The sequence below is a fragment of the Chiloscyllium plagiosum genome, chromosome 29 (genome assembly GCF_004010195.1).
Source record: "Chiloscyllium plagiosum isolate BGI_BamShark_2017 chromosome 29, ASM401019v2, whole genome shotgun sequence".
NCBI classification, from domain to species: domain Eukaryota; kingdom Metazoa; phylum Chordata; class Chondrichthyes; order Orectolobiformes; family Hemiscylliidae; genus Chiloscyllium; species Chiloscyllium plagiosum.
This window is the reverse complement of record NC_057738.1, coordinates 19,910,089-19,923,289: the sequence shown is the minus strand read 5'-3', so window position 1 is coordinate 19,923,289 and position 13,201 is coordinate 19,910,089. Positions and strand designations below refer to the sequence as shown.

At 40.4% G+C, this 13,201-nt stretch overlaps 1 protein-coding gene across 7 annotated transcripts in view; it reads right to left on the bottom strand.

The window, feature by feature from the left end:
• LOC122564410 (catenin delta-2-like) overlaps positions 1-13,201 on the bottom strand; it is a 1,204,994-nt gene that overhangs the window by 467,383 nt on the left and 724,410 nt on the right. For 6 of the 7 annotated variants that reach the window (XM_043719228.1, XM_043719230.1, XM_043719231.1 and 3 more), the window contains one exon: positions 8,096-8,208. In XM_043719228.1, the coding sequence (XP_043575163.1) occupies positions 8,096-8,208 (113 nt within the window). Of the gene's footprint in view, positions 1-8,095; positions 8,209-11,962; positions 12,134-13,201 lie in introns of those variants that run through there. The other variant, XM_043719235.1, reaches the window with a different exon arrangement.

Below are 13,201 nucleotides of genomic sequence, written 5' to 3'. Positions count from 1 at the left end.
GACAAAAAGACAGAACACTGCCAAGAAGAGAGCATTTACTATTGTGCACGTTCTGTTCATGACCATTAAAAATACCACAGGTAAAAATAGAGAGAGAAAGAAATACCACCAACTAATGGACAATGGAAAGTGGTAAACCAATTACAAACTCTGGGTAGGCTGCAAGAATTAGTAAGATTTCCTTTATGATTTCAGTGGTAAATGTCTGTTTTGGTTTCAGTTTTTCAACACCTTTTGTATCACTAAAGAGCAGAATTGTTTTCTCACTGCAACTCAACTGTGATATTACTATCGTGATTACACTTCAGAAATAGTTAATTGGCTTTAAAGTGCTTTGAGATATCCTGAGATTGAGAAAGGTATGATAGAAATGTAAGTGTTTCTTCTTTGACAGCATTACCATGAAGGTAAGTCACAATTTAATCCCACAAAGATTGTCTAAGGCCCCATGTACAGTCACCATCCAGTACTGTTCAGAGTTGATGTCACACAGCTTGTTTGTCAACCTTTTTGAGGCTAATTAAACATTGAGCTTGGAAACTGTTGCGGCACCCTTAATCCAGGATTAAAAAAAATTCTCCACTCCATCATCCACAGTATAAGACTCACACCAGGTGGTCCTTAAAATGGTGATGTACAATAATATAGATCTCAATTCATAGGAAAAGTACAATCACTACCTTAAATGTCTGATGAACTTTGACCTGGAAACAAGTGTCTAGAGAATCTTCCACTGGTTTCAAGAATGTTTCACAACATTAATAGTGAAGGAATCAATTGTAACTGTGTTGGTCCATGTGACTTGACAACCCTTGACCTAGAAGCAGTACCAACGAGGACAATGGTAACATACGAACGTTGTGCGGACAAATACAGAGCTTATGTAAAGAAAGGAGCTGTTAAGAACAAAAGAAAGCTTTAGCGGAGGGAAAAAATCAGAGGGAGTACATATACAAAGGTGTTGTGTATGCAAGAGACAGTTAAATAGGACTGTAAGCTTAAGAAAAGTTTAGGGCAAGGATGGTAAATTGGACAACATTATTGTGACTGCTTCAGTTTTGTTTGAGATGACTTGACAGTTTTTTCTTGAAATGGGTTAAAGGAAGTCCTGGTGAATCTATGTTATCAAAACTGAAGTGACCTTATTGATGGAGTTTCTGCAGACGTTTGGGCGACTGCTCCCTCCAGGAGTCTTAAATGGAATTCAGTTACTACCCCAGATGTCATGAGAACCAAAAAGGTCATCCCTGCTTATATCAGCAGCCTCCAGTAATAGAACACTGTGTAGTGATATCTGGTGATAGCTCTGGCTCTAACTCACATGCAAACCGGCTGATTCTTTCAGCAGGCACTACACAGGAGGCTTTGGAGGGGTGGAAACAGAGATAAGGAGGAAAAGAGGTGGGGTTGGATTGCAAAGACCAGGGTTGGGAACAATAGCTGATGGAAAGGTAACAGAAACGGAGATCACTAGAGTGCGAGAGCACAAAATAGAACAAGAGAGCAAGAAAGAAAGCGTGAGAGAGAGCAAGAAAGAGTGAGAAAGTGAGAGAGCAAGAAAGAGAGTGAAAGTGTGAGAAAGAGAAAGAAAACCAGAAAGACCATCAATGATACCCTTACTGGCATAAAATTCACTAAAGAGGAGGAAAACAACAACAAACTGCCATTCCTAGATGTCACAGTAGAGCGAACAGCCAATGAAGAACTTCAAACCAGTGTCTACAGGAAAACAACACATACGGACCAAATACTGAACTACAGAAGCAATCATCCCAACATCCACAATTGAAGCTGCTTCAGAACATTATTTCAACGAGCCAACACACACCGCAGCACAGAGGAACTACGCAGAGGAAAATCACCTATACAGTGTATTCAAAAAGAATGGGTACCCAATGAACACAGTCTGCCGATTTCTCAGCAACAAACCCAAACAAGCAGACAAAACACATCCAGAAACCCTAGCCACTCTCCCCTACATCAAAGACATCTTGGAAATGACTGCCAGACTACTCAGACCCCTTGGCATCATAGTAGGTCACAAACCCACCAACACACTAAAACAGCAGCTGATGAACTTGAAAGACCCGATACAGACAATGAGCAAAACGAACGTCATTTACAAAATACCGTGCAAGGACTGTAACAAACACTACATTGGACAAACAAGCAGGAAACTAGCCATCAGGATACATGAACACCAACTAGTCACAAATAGACATGACCCACTCTCACTAGTATCCTCACATACAGATGAGGAAGGACACCACTTCGACTGGGACAACACATCCATCCTAGGATAAGCCAAACAAAGACACGCATGAGAATTCCTAGAAGCATGGCATTCCAACCGGAACTCTATCAATAAACACATTGAGTTAGATCCCATATACCATTCCCTGAAAAAAGGAACATGAAGTGACTTCACCACCGGAAATAACATCACCACAAGAAATGACATCACCAACCCAAAGAAACCCAAACATATAAATAGAAAGCAGAAATTTTCAGCATTGCTTCGCATGAGGTCCACTGAAGATGTTCCCTAGTCAGGTAACGAAACGTCTGGAAATGAATCTTCCAGCTCTGCAAGCAAACCTTCATCCAAAACCTCAACCTGAGCCACAAATCTCAAAACTCACTAACAAGAAAGCAAGCAATGAGCACGAAAGCAAGAAAGCAAAGATAGAGTCAAGAGAGAAAGTAACAAATCATTTACGAAGAAAGGTAAAAACCTGAAGGGAATGTGGCTCCATTCGATATGAATTCATTTTAAGGGAAAGAGATATGGACAACCCTCTGTGTCCTGGCATGTTTAGTAAGGAACTATTACATGAATTTCACCATTTCATACTCGCCTATGTGTTTCAATGGTGAGTCTCTTGATAATGGTCTGGGCAGTGAGTCAGTGTCACAAGGTTCCTGAAGGAGTAGGGAAACTTGGAGAAAGACTGCCAGATTTCTGTATTTCACTGCACATGAGCCATCACTTCAAGCTGCTGTTCAATTTAGTGTAAGGAGAAGCACTGCTAACCTCACTATTATCTTTTACTACAAGATCTAAGCCTACATAGTCCCATAATTTAGCTTGACTCCCTTTATAAGTTACATCCCCACCTCACTCAGGAAGTACTTGTCTATTTTTAAAAGGAGATATAAAGGGAGAAAAAGTGGCCCCTTTTTAATTACTAGTTTTTGTCTCTATACTCCCACTGAAAAGTGAAGAAGTGTCCTGGTGGAATATTAAAGGATTTTTACATTTAATTACAGCTCTGTGTTGTGCAGTTCCAAGTAAAGCTGTTTAAATTTAAAAGAATCCACAATATGACAGAGCCTCATTAGCTTCCAAGGTACTCAAACAGCTAACATAGTTTAGAATCTGACTTCCAATCCTCAATCCTCAAGCCTTCTGAAGCTGTCAAGCTTCTCAGTCACTTTGACAAGGTACTGAAACGTTGACTTCTCCTCCTCCTGGTGCGGCCTGGCTAGCTGTGTTCTTCCAGCCTCCTGCTTGTCTACCTTGATTTCCAGCATCTGCAATTTTTTTTTGTCTCTAACTGGAATTTATTGGCTCACTTCCAAACTTGCCACCCATGGTCTCACCCCCATGATGGTCACATGGTGATAATTCACAGGGTGGCCTTCCTAATTAGGTAATTGTGTGACCACCATCCCTCAGGGAAAGAAAGAATTTTGATTTGATTTGATTTACTATTATCATATATACTTAAGTATAGTGAAAAGTTTTGTTTTACATGCAGTACAGCAGATCAAAATATACAAAGACGCAAAGATCATAGGGTGGTTTGAACAGAGCGAGGAATACATGGTCGCAAAGAAAGTGCACAAAAAGCAAGATCAACATTAAATTTGAAATTCGAAAGGTCAATTCAGAAGTCTAATAACAGCTGGGTAGAAGTCGTTTTTGAACCTGTTGGTAAATGTGCCTAAACCTTTGTATCTTCTGTCTGACGAAAGAGGTTGGAAGAGTTTATATCCGGGGTGGGAGGAGTGTTTGATGGTGTTGGCTGCCTTTCCGCGAGAATGAGGACTGCAGATGGACTTAACGGATGGAAGGTTCGCTTGCATAATGGTCTGGGCAGTGTTCGCAACTTTATGGTTTCTTTTGGTCCTGAGCAGAGCACTTGCCTTACTAAGTCGTGATGCATCCAATCTCACTCTCAAGAACTGTTAGCCAATTTTACTGACTGGTGGCTGAGCAAAACCAATAGCACCAGAATTCAAAAGTGGCAGTCCACAACTGCAAACAGACCGTGAGCAGAAAGTCCATTGTGATAGGACTTTGGAATAAGTTTGAAGTTTCAGGCTGGCAAGAAATCAGGAATCCTCGAGGAGGTGAAGAAAGATGCTGAGGGCTTGGAAGCTGGGAGTGTGGAATAGTCACTAGGTAGGAAAACATCTTGGAGGGCACTCCACATTAAGTGGTAACCTACATTTCCTTCTGCCTTTTCATCTGAGATAGTGAAGTAGGAACCTGTCCTCCTTCAGTCTGCTTTCCCCAGGTGCATGTATTATTTTTGACCGGCATGATAACCACTGATTGGCCAGTCATGGCCAAAATGGGCTCCAGGGTGGATGAGCTTGTGAAGTCTTACCTGTTCACCTTGTTATGGGACAGTTTGGGGCTCGATGGGACGCTGTGATCTAGCTACTGTTCTATTTTATGTAACCCCCTCCAAAACCACGTCACCGCCGAAAACGAGCTGGCTGAGTGACCGTGAAATTTCCATTTGATAAAATTTCACACTGCCCATTTGCTCATTTTCTCTGGTTCCTCAAGTCTGGGAAACACAGTGATGCTTTCTGTAAAGTTACTCCCAATGCAGGGTTGATTAATGCATTTTCCTTCAAAATTGATGTCAGTTGTTACAATGAGAAATGTTCACTAACGTTACAATTTTGCTTGACATTTTCTAATCAACTATGTTATTACACACGGTGAGAGTCGGTAGGACTTGAACCTGGGGTTCAGAGGATATTACCACTGTGCCACAAGAGTATAGCACCTTTCATAATGGGAAAAGAGTCCCAAGGAGCTTAGAGGAAGAGAAAGAGGTGGAAGGTTTTCAGATGAGAATTTCAGAATTCAGAACAGTGGTATCTGAAATTACAGTTTCTAATGGTGGACCAAAGGAAATCAAGGATGCACAAATGTCCAGAATTGGAGAAACATGAAGATCTCAAAGGGATGGAAAACCTTACAGAGTCAGAAACTAATCCAGGTTGAAAAGGACAGCAGCTCTGATGGAGGTGAGAAAACAGATAGGTATAAGAATCGAGGAGTGAATGAAGATATGTGCAGGAAATACCATGCATTTCTGGTTATGGCTATGCATTTGTCATGAGACAAATTCTAAATCAAATATAAGTATTTAATTAGTCTCTCTCTTTCTTTGTTAGGGTTTGACAACATCCAGGATTGACCCAGAATTTTGGAAGTTTTGTTTTGTTTCTTGGGAACACATTGGTTTATTAGTTGTAAAATAGTAGTGATGGAACAAGGCAGATGATCATTTGGATAGAAACAACATGTAAGGACAGGGGAGAGGCAAGAGAATGGCACCAGGTTTTAATGCTCAATGGATACCTGGTACAGAGACAATGGGCGAGATGACCTCCTTCTGTGATAGTGTGCACATCATTAGGCAGTGAATTCCAGCTTCCATATTCCACTGCTGCCCTTCCACCTTCTAAAGGGGATCGCATCACTCCTACTGGGGTGTGCTCAGACATTTTGCAGAGGGAATCTGACTGCAAGCAGATTCAATGACCCAAGCCAGTGATCTGTACAACATATTGCCAGTGATACCCTAATCACCATCCATGAAGTTACAATTTGTGATAATTTGCTGTCTTTGGTCTCTTGTCTCCAAGTAAGTGTCATTGAGTTCACATGCACAATAGTTAATAATTATAGTGGATAGAGGTTGCAAAAGTAGTAATATCTCTCAACAGATTAATAGATAAATACCCACAATACGCAATTCTATATTGAAGATTATCTCTGAGTTACCACAAGTTCAAGGTGAATTTCCAGAGAATTGCAGGGAGCAATGCCAGGGAATAAAAGTTCATCCCTGAGTTACCACAAATTCAAGATGAATTTCCAGAGAATTACAAGGAATAAAGTTCCAAAGAACCAAAGCATCAGGAATATATTAAAACTATTCAAATTTGACAAACCATTTGCTCAAATCACTATGAGTTACCACAAATTCAAGATGAATTTCCAGAGAATTACAAGGAACAATGCCAAGGAATAAAGTTCATCTCTGAGTTACCACAAATTCAAGATGAATTTCCAGAGAATTGCAAGGAATAAAGTTCCAAAGAACCAAAGCATCAGGAATATATTAAAACTATTCAAATTTGACAAACCATTTGCTCAAATCACTATGCCTGAAATTTGGTAACAAACCACTTTGTTTGTAAGTCCTGTGCATCCTTGCCCAGTGGTAACCAATAAAACACTACCAATTTAGCCTTTTGCTCCCACTTGGACTTTTAGAGTGTAATGGAAAACAATTAACAGTAATTAAACACCTGTTTAAAACTCTCCTAATTTTATTTTCTGTTGAAATCAATGACTGATCTGTAAAATGAAGCAGCAAAGCACTATTACCTGTTTACAATATTGCATAAATTCAAAACCTGCACCTTAGGTGGCATTGGCATAATGGTAATGTCACTGGGATGGTAATCCCTGTGATAATGTTCTGGGAGCATAGGTTCAAAACCACAACAGCAGATAATGGAATATGAAATTTTTTTAAAAATCTGAATAGAAAGCAATGCTGAACCATGTAAATGTTGTTAATTGTTGTGGAAAAGAAAACCCTACACCTTTGGTCCCATTCTTTATAATAAAGTGGATTTCCAATTTGAGCTAAAATCCAAAGCACCGATGTTAGGAGCTTGCTATCCTGATTCACGGAGTAAGGCAGACAGATAAAATCAGAAATGACTGTCACGTTGAACATCTAACCACTGTGCTGTCTGCTGAATAACACATGGCTAAAGCCATAAGGTTCATGGACTTTATATCAGGATATTATATAGCTGAAGTGATATAAAAAAAAACCCAACTGCTTGCATTTTGCATCCACACTTCCCATCGTCTGCCAATTCCATGTAAGGCGGAAAGATCTGCAAAATGGTCACTGGTCAGATCGGAAGGGCCTATACGTATTTTGAAATAAATAATGAATTGCTATAGTGTTTCACAGCATTGAGACATCCCTTCTATAATACCAGTACCTGCAAGAACATTGAATTAATTCAATGGCATTCTAATCAAGCTACATAATGAGAAAAATCTTGCTTATCTCTTAGAAACCCATCTTTCCAGTTGCACAGTCAACCTACAAAATGAAATTCATGCAATGTGCCCTCTCCCTTGAAGACTCAATGTTTTTGCACCAGTATAAATCTATATCTAAATCACTAATTAAAACAATCCTCTACCAATTAGAGTCCAGTGGCCAAACTCTCTGTTGCCTTGAATTGGTAGTCTTATGAATTGTCCTGATTACTAAACAAAAAATCTCTAATGTATCTTTCTTCAGCAATATTCTGTACAACTGAATGACTATTTATAAGTCTATATTCTAACTACATAATCACTTCATGTAAAATATAGAGCATTGATCCATCTATTATATTATTTGTTTTAGGATACCATGAATGAAATTGTTTCTGTGTTTGAGTAGCATCCGAACATTAAATTGCTATGGACCTTGCTCCTCAGCTTCTGTTTAATGATTAAGTTGACTGAAGATGCATACAGACATATACTCATAAAGAGTTGATCAGTGATGTCCAAAGGCAGCAGAACAGGGAAGCTAATCAAATGTGTGTACACTTTCACCATTTAGGTTGCAATAGCCCAAGAAAAAAAAATTCTCCATCTCTTCTTCACACCCCAGCTTCCACCATGTCCCTCTATTAAAGATTGCCACATACTGTTTGTAATTCTCATACCCAAAACCTTCATTTTAACAGTGTCTCAAGAGATGTCATAAATGTAATATAAAATCAAACAGTACAGGAGCCAATGGCCAAGTTTAATCCATACCTAATGCTGCTCATGCTGCCTGTATCGGATCCCAGTTTACATCGCTCCAACTGGCTAGCGACAATCTGGCGCTCGGCCTCCAGCTCTCTAGTTAGTCTTTCAAACTGCAGCTCCTGTGATGGGAAAAGAAAGGGATATCAGTCAGGAGATAAGGCAAGAAATGAAGCATGGGGAGGGGGTTGGAGGCAGGCGACAGGATAAGCGGTTTCTCTTTTATACTGCTGTCAGGTGACTTCAGAGTCAGGACACAGAAAATTTGTACATATGACCAAAGGCAGCACAAAGGCAGTTGAAGTAAGCAAAAAAAAAATCAATAAAATGTCTTGGTTACAAAAGTCCTTTTCATTTGTCTTCCACTGGTCATATATCTGACACATTTGCACCTCAAGCATTTCCAAAGAGGATGCAACTCTTAGTTGTTATACACTATGCTATATACCAAATTTAAACAGTGAAGTCCATCCGTTGAGTAAGAGTTTTATTTCAATTAACTACACTCCATAAAACTCTCAGACTAAAGATTACTAGCTCCCCATATTTGTACAACCAATTCTCAGCTAATTAACCCTTAATTAAGATATCCATCACTGTTCCCTCATTCAATTAAATCTCATTTTTTATTAGATGATAATAAGTTAGTATAAAGAATTGTATTTATATTGTGCTTTACATATCTTCTCAATGTGCCAAAGCATTTTGCTCACATAGTAATTTCAACATGCAGCCACTGTTGCCAGTCTGTAGTACAGATTGAGGACTGCAGATGCTGGAGATCAGAGTCGAGAGTGTGGTGCTGGAAAAGCACAGCAGGTCAGGCAGCATCCGAGGAGGAGAATCGACGTTTCGGGCGTAAGCCTTTCTTCAGGGAAAGGCCATTTTCCTGACGAAGGGTTCATGCCTGAAATGTCGATTCTCCTGCTCCTTGGATGCTGCCTAACCTGCTGTGCTTTTCTAGCACCACACTCGCGACACGTTTGCCAATCTGCATAACATTGCTTAAATATTCATGTGTTAATGACCAAGTAATGTTTTTGAAAAAGCGATGTTGGTTAAGGATTGGCTGAGACACTAGACAGAACTTTTAGGCCCACCTGGGAAAGCAGGTGGACCTTAATTTAACCCCTCCTCAAAGATGGTACCTCCAAAATGCAACACTCTCTACATTTCACTGGAGTGTCAGCCAAGATTAAGTGGCAAAATTGGACATGAACTCTCAATCCACTGACCCTGTGACCACAATTTTCCCACTGAGCTATACTAAAACTACAAACAGGACAAGAATCAACTACACAGCCATTCTGATGCCTTCTTCTCAAGTACTTGCAGAATTACAGGAGTTGGTAAAGAGGTTACAAACATATTTGAAAATAAAGCAGTTATGTTTGTATGTTATGTTTACGTAAACTTTTCCTGCTAATCGATTTCATTATTAAGCCAATGAAAGTTTAAGTAGATGACAAAAAGAGGGAGGGTTGACGGAGAATGAGCAGGGAGAGCAAATGAAAGCAAAATTACTATGAGTATCTGCAACATGAACAAGGTGCTGGAGAACCTCAGCAAGTCTTGCAGCATCTTTGGAGTGAGAAACAGAGTTAACATTTTGAGTCCAAGTGTGAATATTCAGAGCTCTGAAGATGAGCCACGTCAGACTTGGAACATGAACTGTGTTTCTCTGTCCACAGGTGCTAGCAGACCTGCTGAATTTCTCCAGCCCTTTGTTTTTATTTCAGGAAAAGCTGATCTTGGTCAAGAAATACCACGCTTAATCATTATATCAGCTCAATAACAGACACTGCAGATCATTGCAACCTCAGACTTGTATGAGTATTAAGGTCTTTTGAAGTCACTTCCAAGCTGGTTGATCACCACTTTTTGGTGACAGCACTATTTTATTCAAACTACCTATTGCCTCTGCCTGAGTCAAGTCAGTAATTTCCTCCTAACTGCCAAGTGGGGATTGTCGATCAGCTGGTAGCACTGTTACCTCGGTCTAAAAGGTTTTGGATCTCCCACACCAGACAGTTGAACTCAAAATATGGGGGAATACTCCAAAGCAACACAGATGAGTCTTGCACTGTGGAAGGGCATGTCTTTTTGGTTAAGGTCATATCATCTCACACAGATGAAAAGAGAAAAAAAAATTGGCACCATATTAGAGAAGAGTAAGGGTGACCCTAGTCACTGACAAACAATTACCTTTCAAGCACCATCACCAAAAAGATAAGTGTTATTTCTCACATTGATGCCCACAAGCCCCCAATTTCCTGCATCTTTTCAATTCAATGTTGGAAGTTGCAGTCCACTTTGACAAATTACTAGACTCTAGCATGCACCATAGATAGCTACAGTTGGGAGGAAATTACAATCAGTTTACAGCTATTAGTCCCAGCAATTGATAAGCATCTATAGGAGACCAAAGGAGGAAGTGCAGAATCATTTTGCACCATTCTCAAGCACCGCCTGATAGTGGGTTATATAATAATAACTGGGGAGCAGGTTTGTCTACTTCTGCCTCTGGCCAAGGACTTTGGAATGGAGAAACAAAATTAATGCTATATAAAATAAAGTTTAAATTGCATCACTGAAAATGGATCCAGAAATGACTAAAATAATTCTTGTGAACCTAACCATGCATATTGTAAGCACTGGGAGGTGAAGTGAATTTAGTGTTCCAATTTCATCTCAAAATTCAGGTACTTATTGTCAATGATTTCAGGTCCCTTTGTCTTGTTTTCTGATGTAATTTGAGCACTCCAATTATAATCCCATAATAATTCCTGAGTATTCAATAAACTGCATGAAAACAATCCAAGCTGTGGATTAAATGACTGTATTTTAAAGCTCCTAAATATCTATTACAATTGAATATGGCCAAACACTCCTTAATTCTTGCCCACTTTATGAGTTTTACTTAATCTAATGGATGAAATGCCATTCTGCACCACTTTGCAAAATTCTAAGATTTGCGTTCCCATTTCTCACTTAATCCAGAGGACAAATATGTCCCCCTGGCTTGTGAAATTACAGTCAGGTTCTTCTGTGGCATCCAATGCACAACTGATGCTGCCAAGGCTGTTCTGTGCCCTCAAGAAAGCAGCAGGTTCTATGTGCATTTTGGGATGGGAGAGTTAATGGGTAACAGCAGGTGCTTCTCATCCTCTACCTAATAAAAGGACAGCATATGTAACCTAAATCAAACATCTGCCCACAGACAGTGCCACTGGAGTGAATTTTTGAATGTCAGCGCTGTCTGGTTGTTACCGGAAATATTATTTCCCTGTATGATCTGACCCATTGACTGCATATTCTGAACGAACACGGACGGATGTAGTCACTGTTCTGAGAGTGTTCATCTGGTCCAGTTCTACTAGACTTTTCCTTCCCCGTGTACCCCACCCCACAAGTCTCTGACTTGTAAAAAGAAACCCATCAAGCTGCAGCTGACATTCTTCTACCAGTCACAATGGCAAGAAAGTTTGTTCGCACCATCTCTTACTTCCACTCAGACCTTTCACATTCGCAACACCACATCAATCTCATTCCCGTTCTGAAGGCACAACACAGTGAACACCTTCTGGCCAACTTCCAAAGCAAATGTCCACAAAACAAACCATGAATGCTCTTCGATCTCCTTGGCGCCTCGTTGCACTTGGCCCAGGACATGGCTTGCCACTATCATGTGTAACACAATGCTTAGGCTACCAGGTCCATTCCAGTCAGCCCTTCCCTAACGTGCCACATACAGATTAGCACTTACCCCTCATGACTACTAATTACGTTCCATGAAATTCAGATCCAAAACAGCCATGACAACCACACTAGTTGGCTTAGGTGTCTCCTCTTCCCATATTGCAGAGTAACCCTCACCTGGAATAACCACAAGCACCAGGAGGGAACTGCTACCAGGTTGTCCGAACTTGATCTGAAAATACATCTGCAGACTGGGGAGGCACATCCCTTTAGGGCACAGAGTTCCTCCCAGCGCCACCAGGCAGCTTGACCGAAGATAATCAAGATGGTCAGAACCTCGGGCCACCATCAGCAAAGGTGACTCCAGTGCAGTGAGCACTTTGTTGACGTTCTGCAATACAGTAAAGTTAGGAAGGTTAGGGATCCCTTTATTTTGAAGGAATCTCATTGTCCCCTAAATTTACTACCACTCAGCCACAAGCACCATTTGCCAGACAGCTCTAAAAATGTACAGCTTCCCGTGCTTACAGGGATGGCCCCATCAGATGCATGATGATGTCAACCCCCAAAATCCTCACAGCCACATTACCAAGAACTATCAGCTGGTTCCAGGCAACAAGCAGCTGGTTCCAGGCAACAAGAAGAACATTGCAGAAGAGCGACCATGGGTGGAGGACACTGGCCTCAGATAGGAAGGATATTAATAAGCTAGGGAGGGTTCAGAAGAGACTTATCAGAATTTTGGGTATGGAGGTTTGAGTAAGAAAGGAAGGCTGGATAGGCTGGGACTTCTTTCACTGAAGCATTGCGAGGTGACTTTAAGAGGTTTATAAAATCATGAAGGGTCTAGGTTGTATTAATAGTAGGTGTCTTTTCCCTAGGATGGGGATTTCAAAATTAGGGGACATACTTTTAAAGGTGTGAGGAGAGAGGTTTAAAAAAGACATGAGGGGCAAATGGGGTGGTTCGTATGTGGAATAAAATTCCTGAGGAAGTGGGGGATGCGGGCACAGTTACAACATTTAAAAGACACTTGGATAAATACATGAATAGGAAAGGTTTGGAGAGATATGTGTCAGAAGCAGACAGGTGGGATTAGTTTAGTTTGGGATTATGTTCGGCATGGACTGATTGGACCAAAGGGTCTGTTTCCATGCTCTATAATTCCATGGTTGTGTCATATAAATTCTATGACTTTATAAATCATCACACTGCCCTAACTAGTGAAGTTGTGTTGAATAAGACAACAGTCAATTCTAACGGTGACCAAAAATCACTGCTTAAAATGTCAGCTATTTACAATGTATTTATACAGTATTTGATTTTCCAAAGAGGCAGGAGTCTTTATCTCATCCAGCAACTGAGCCTTCAATCTTCTTTTGTGTTTGTTCATGGATATTTCCAATGGGCCTTCCC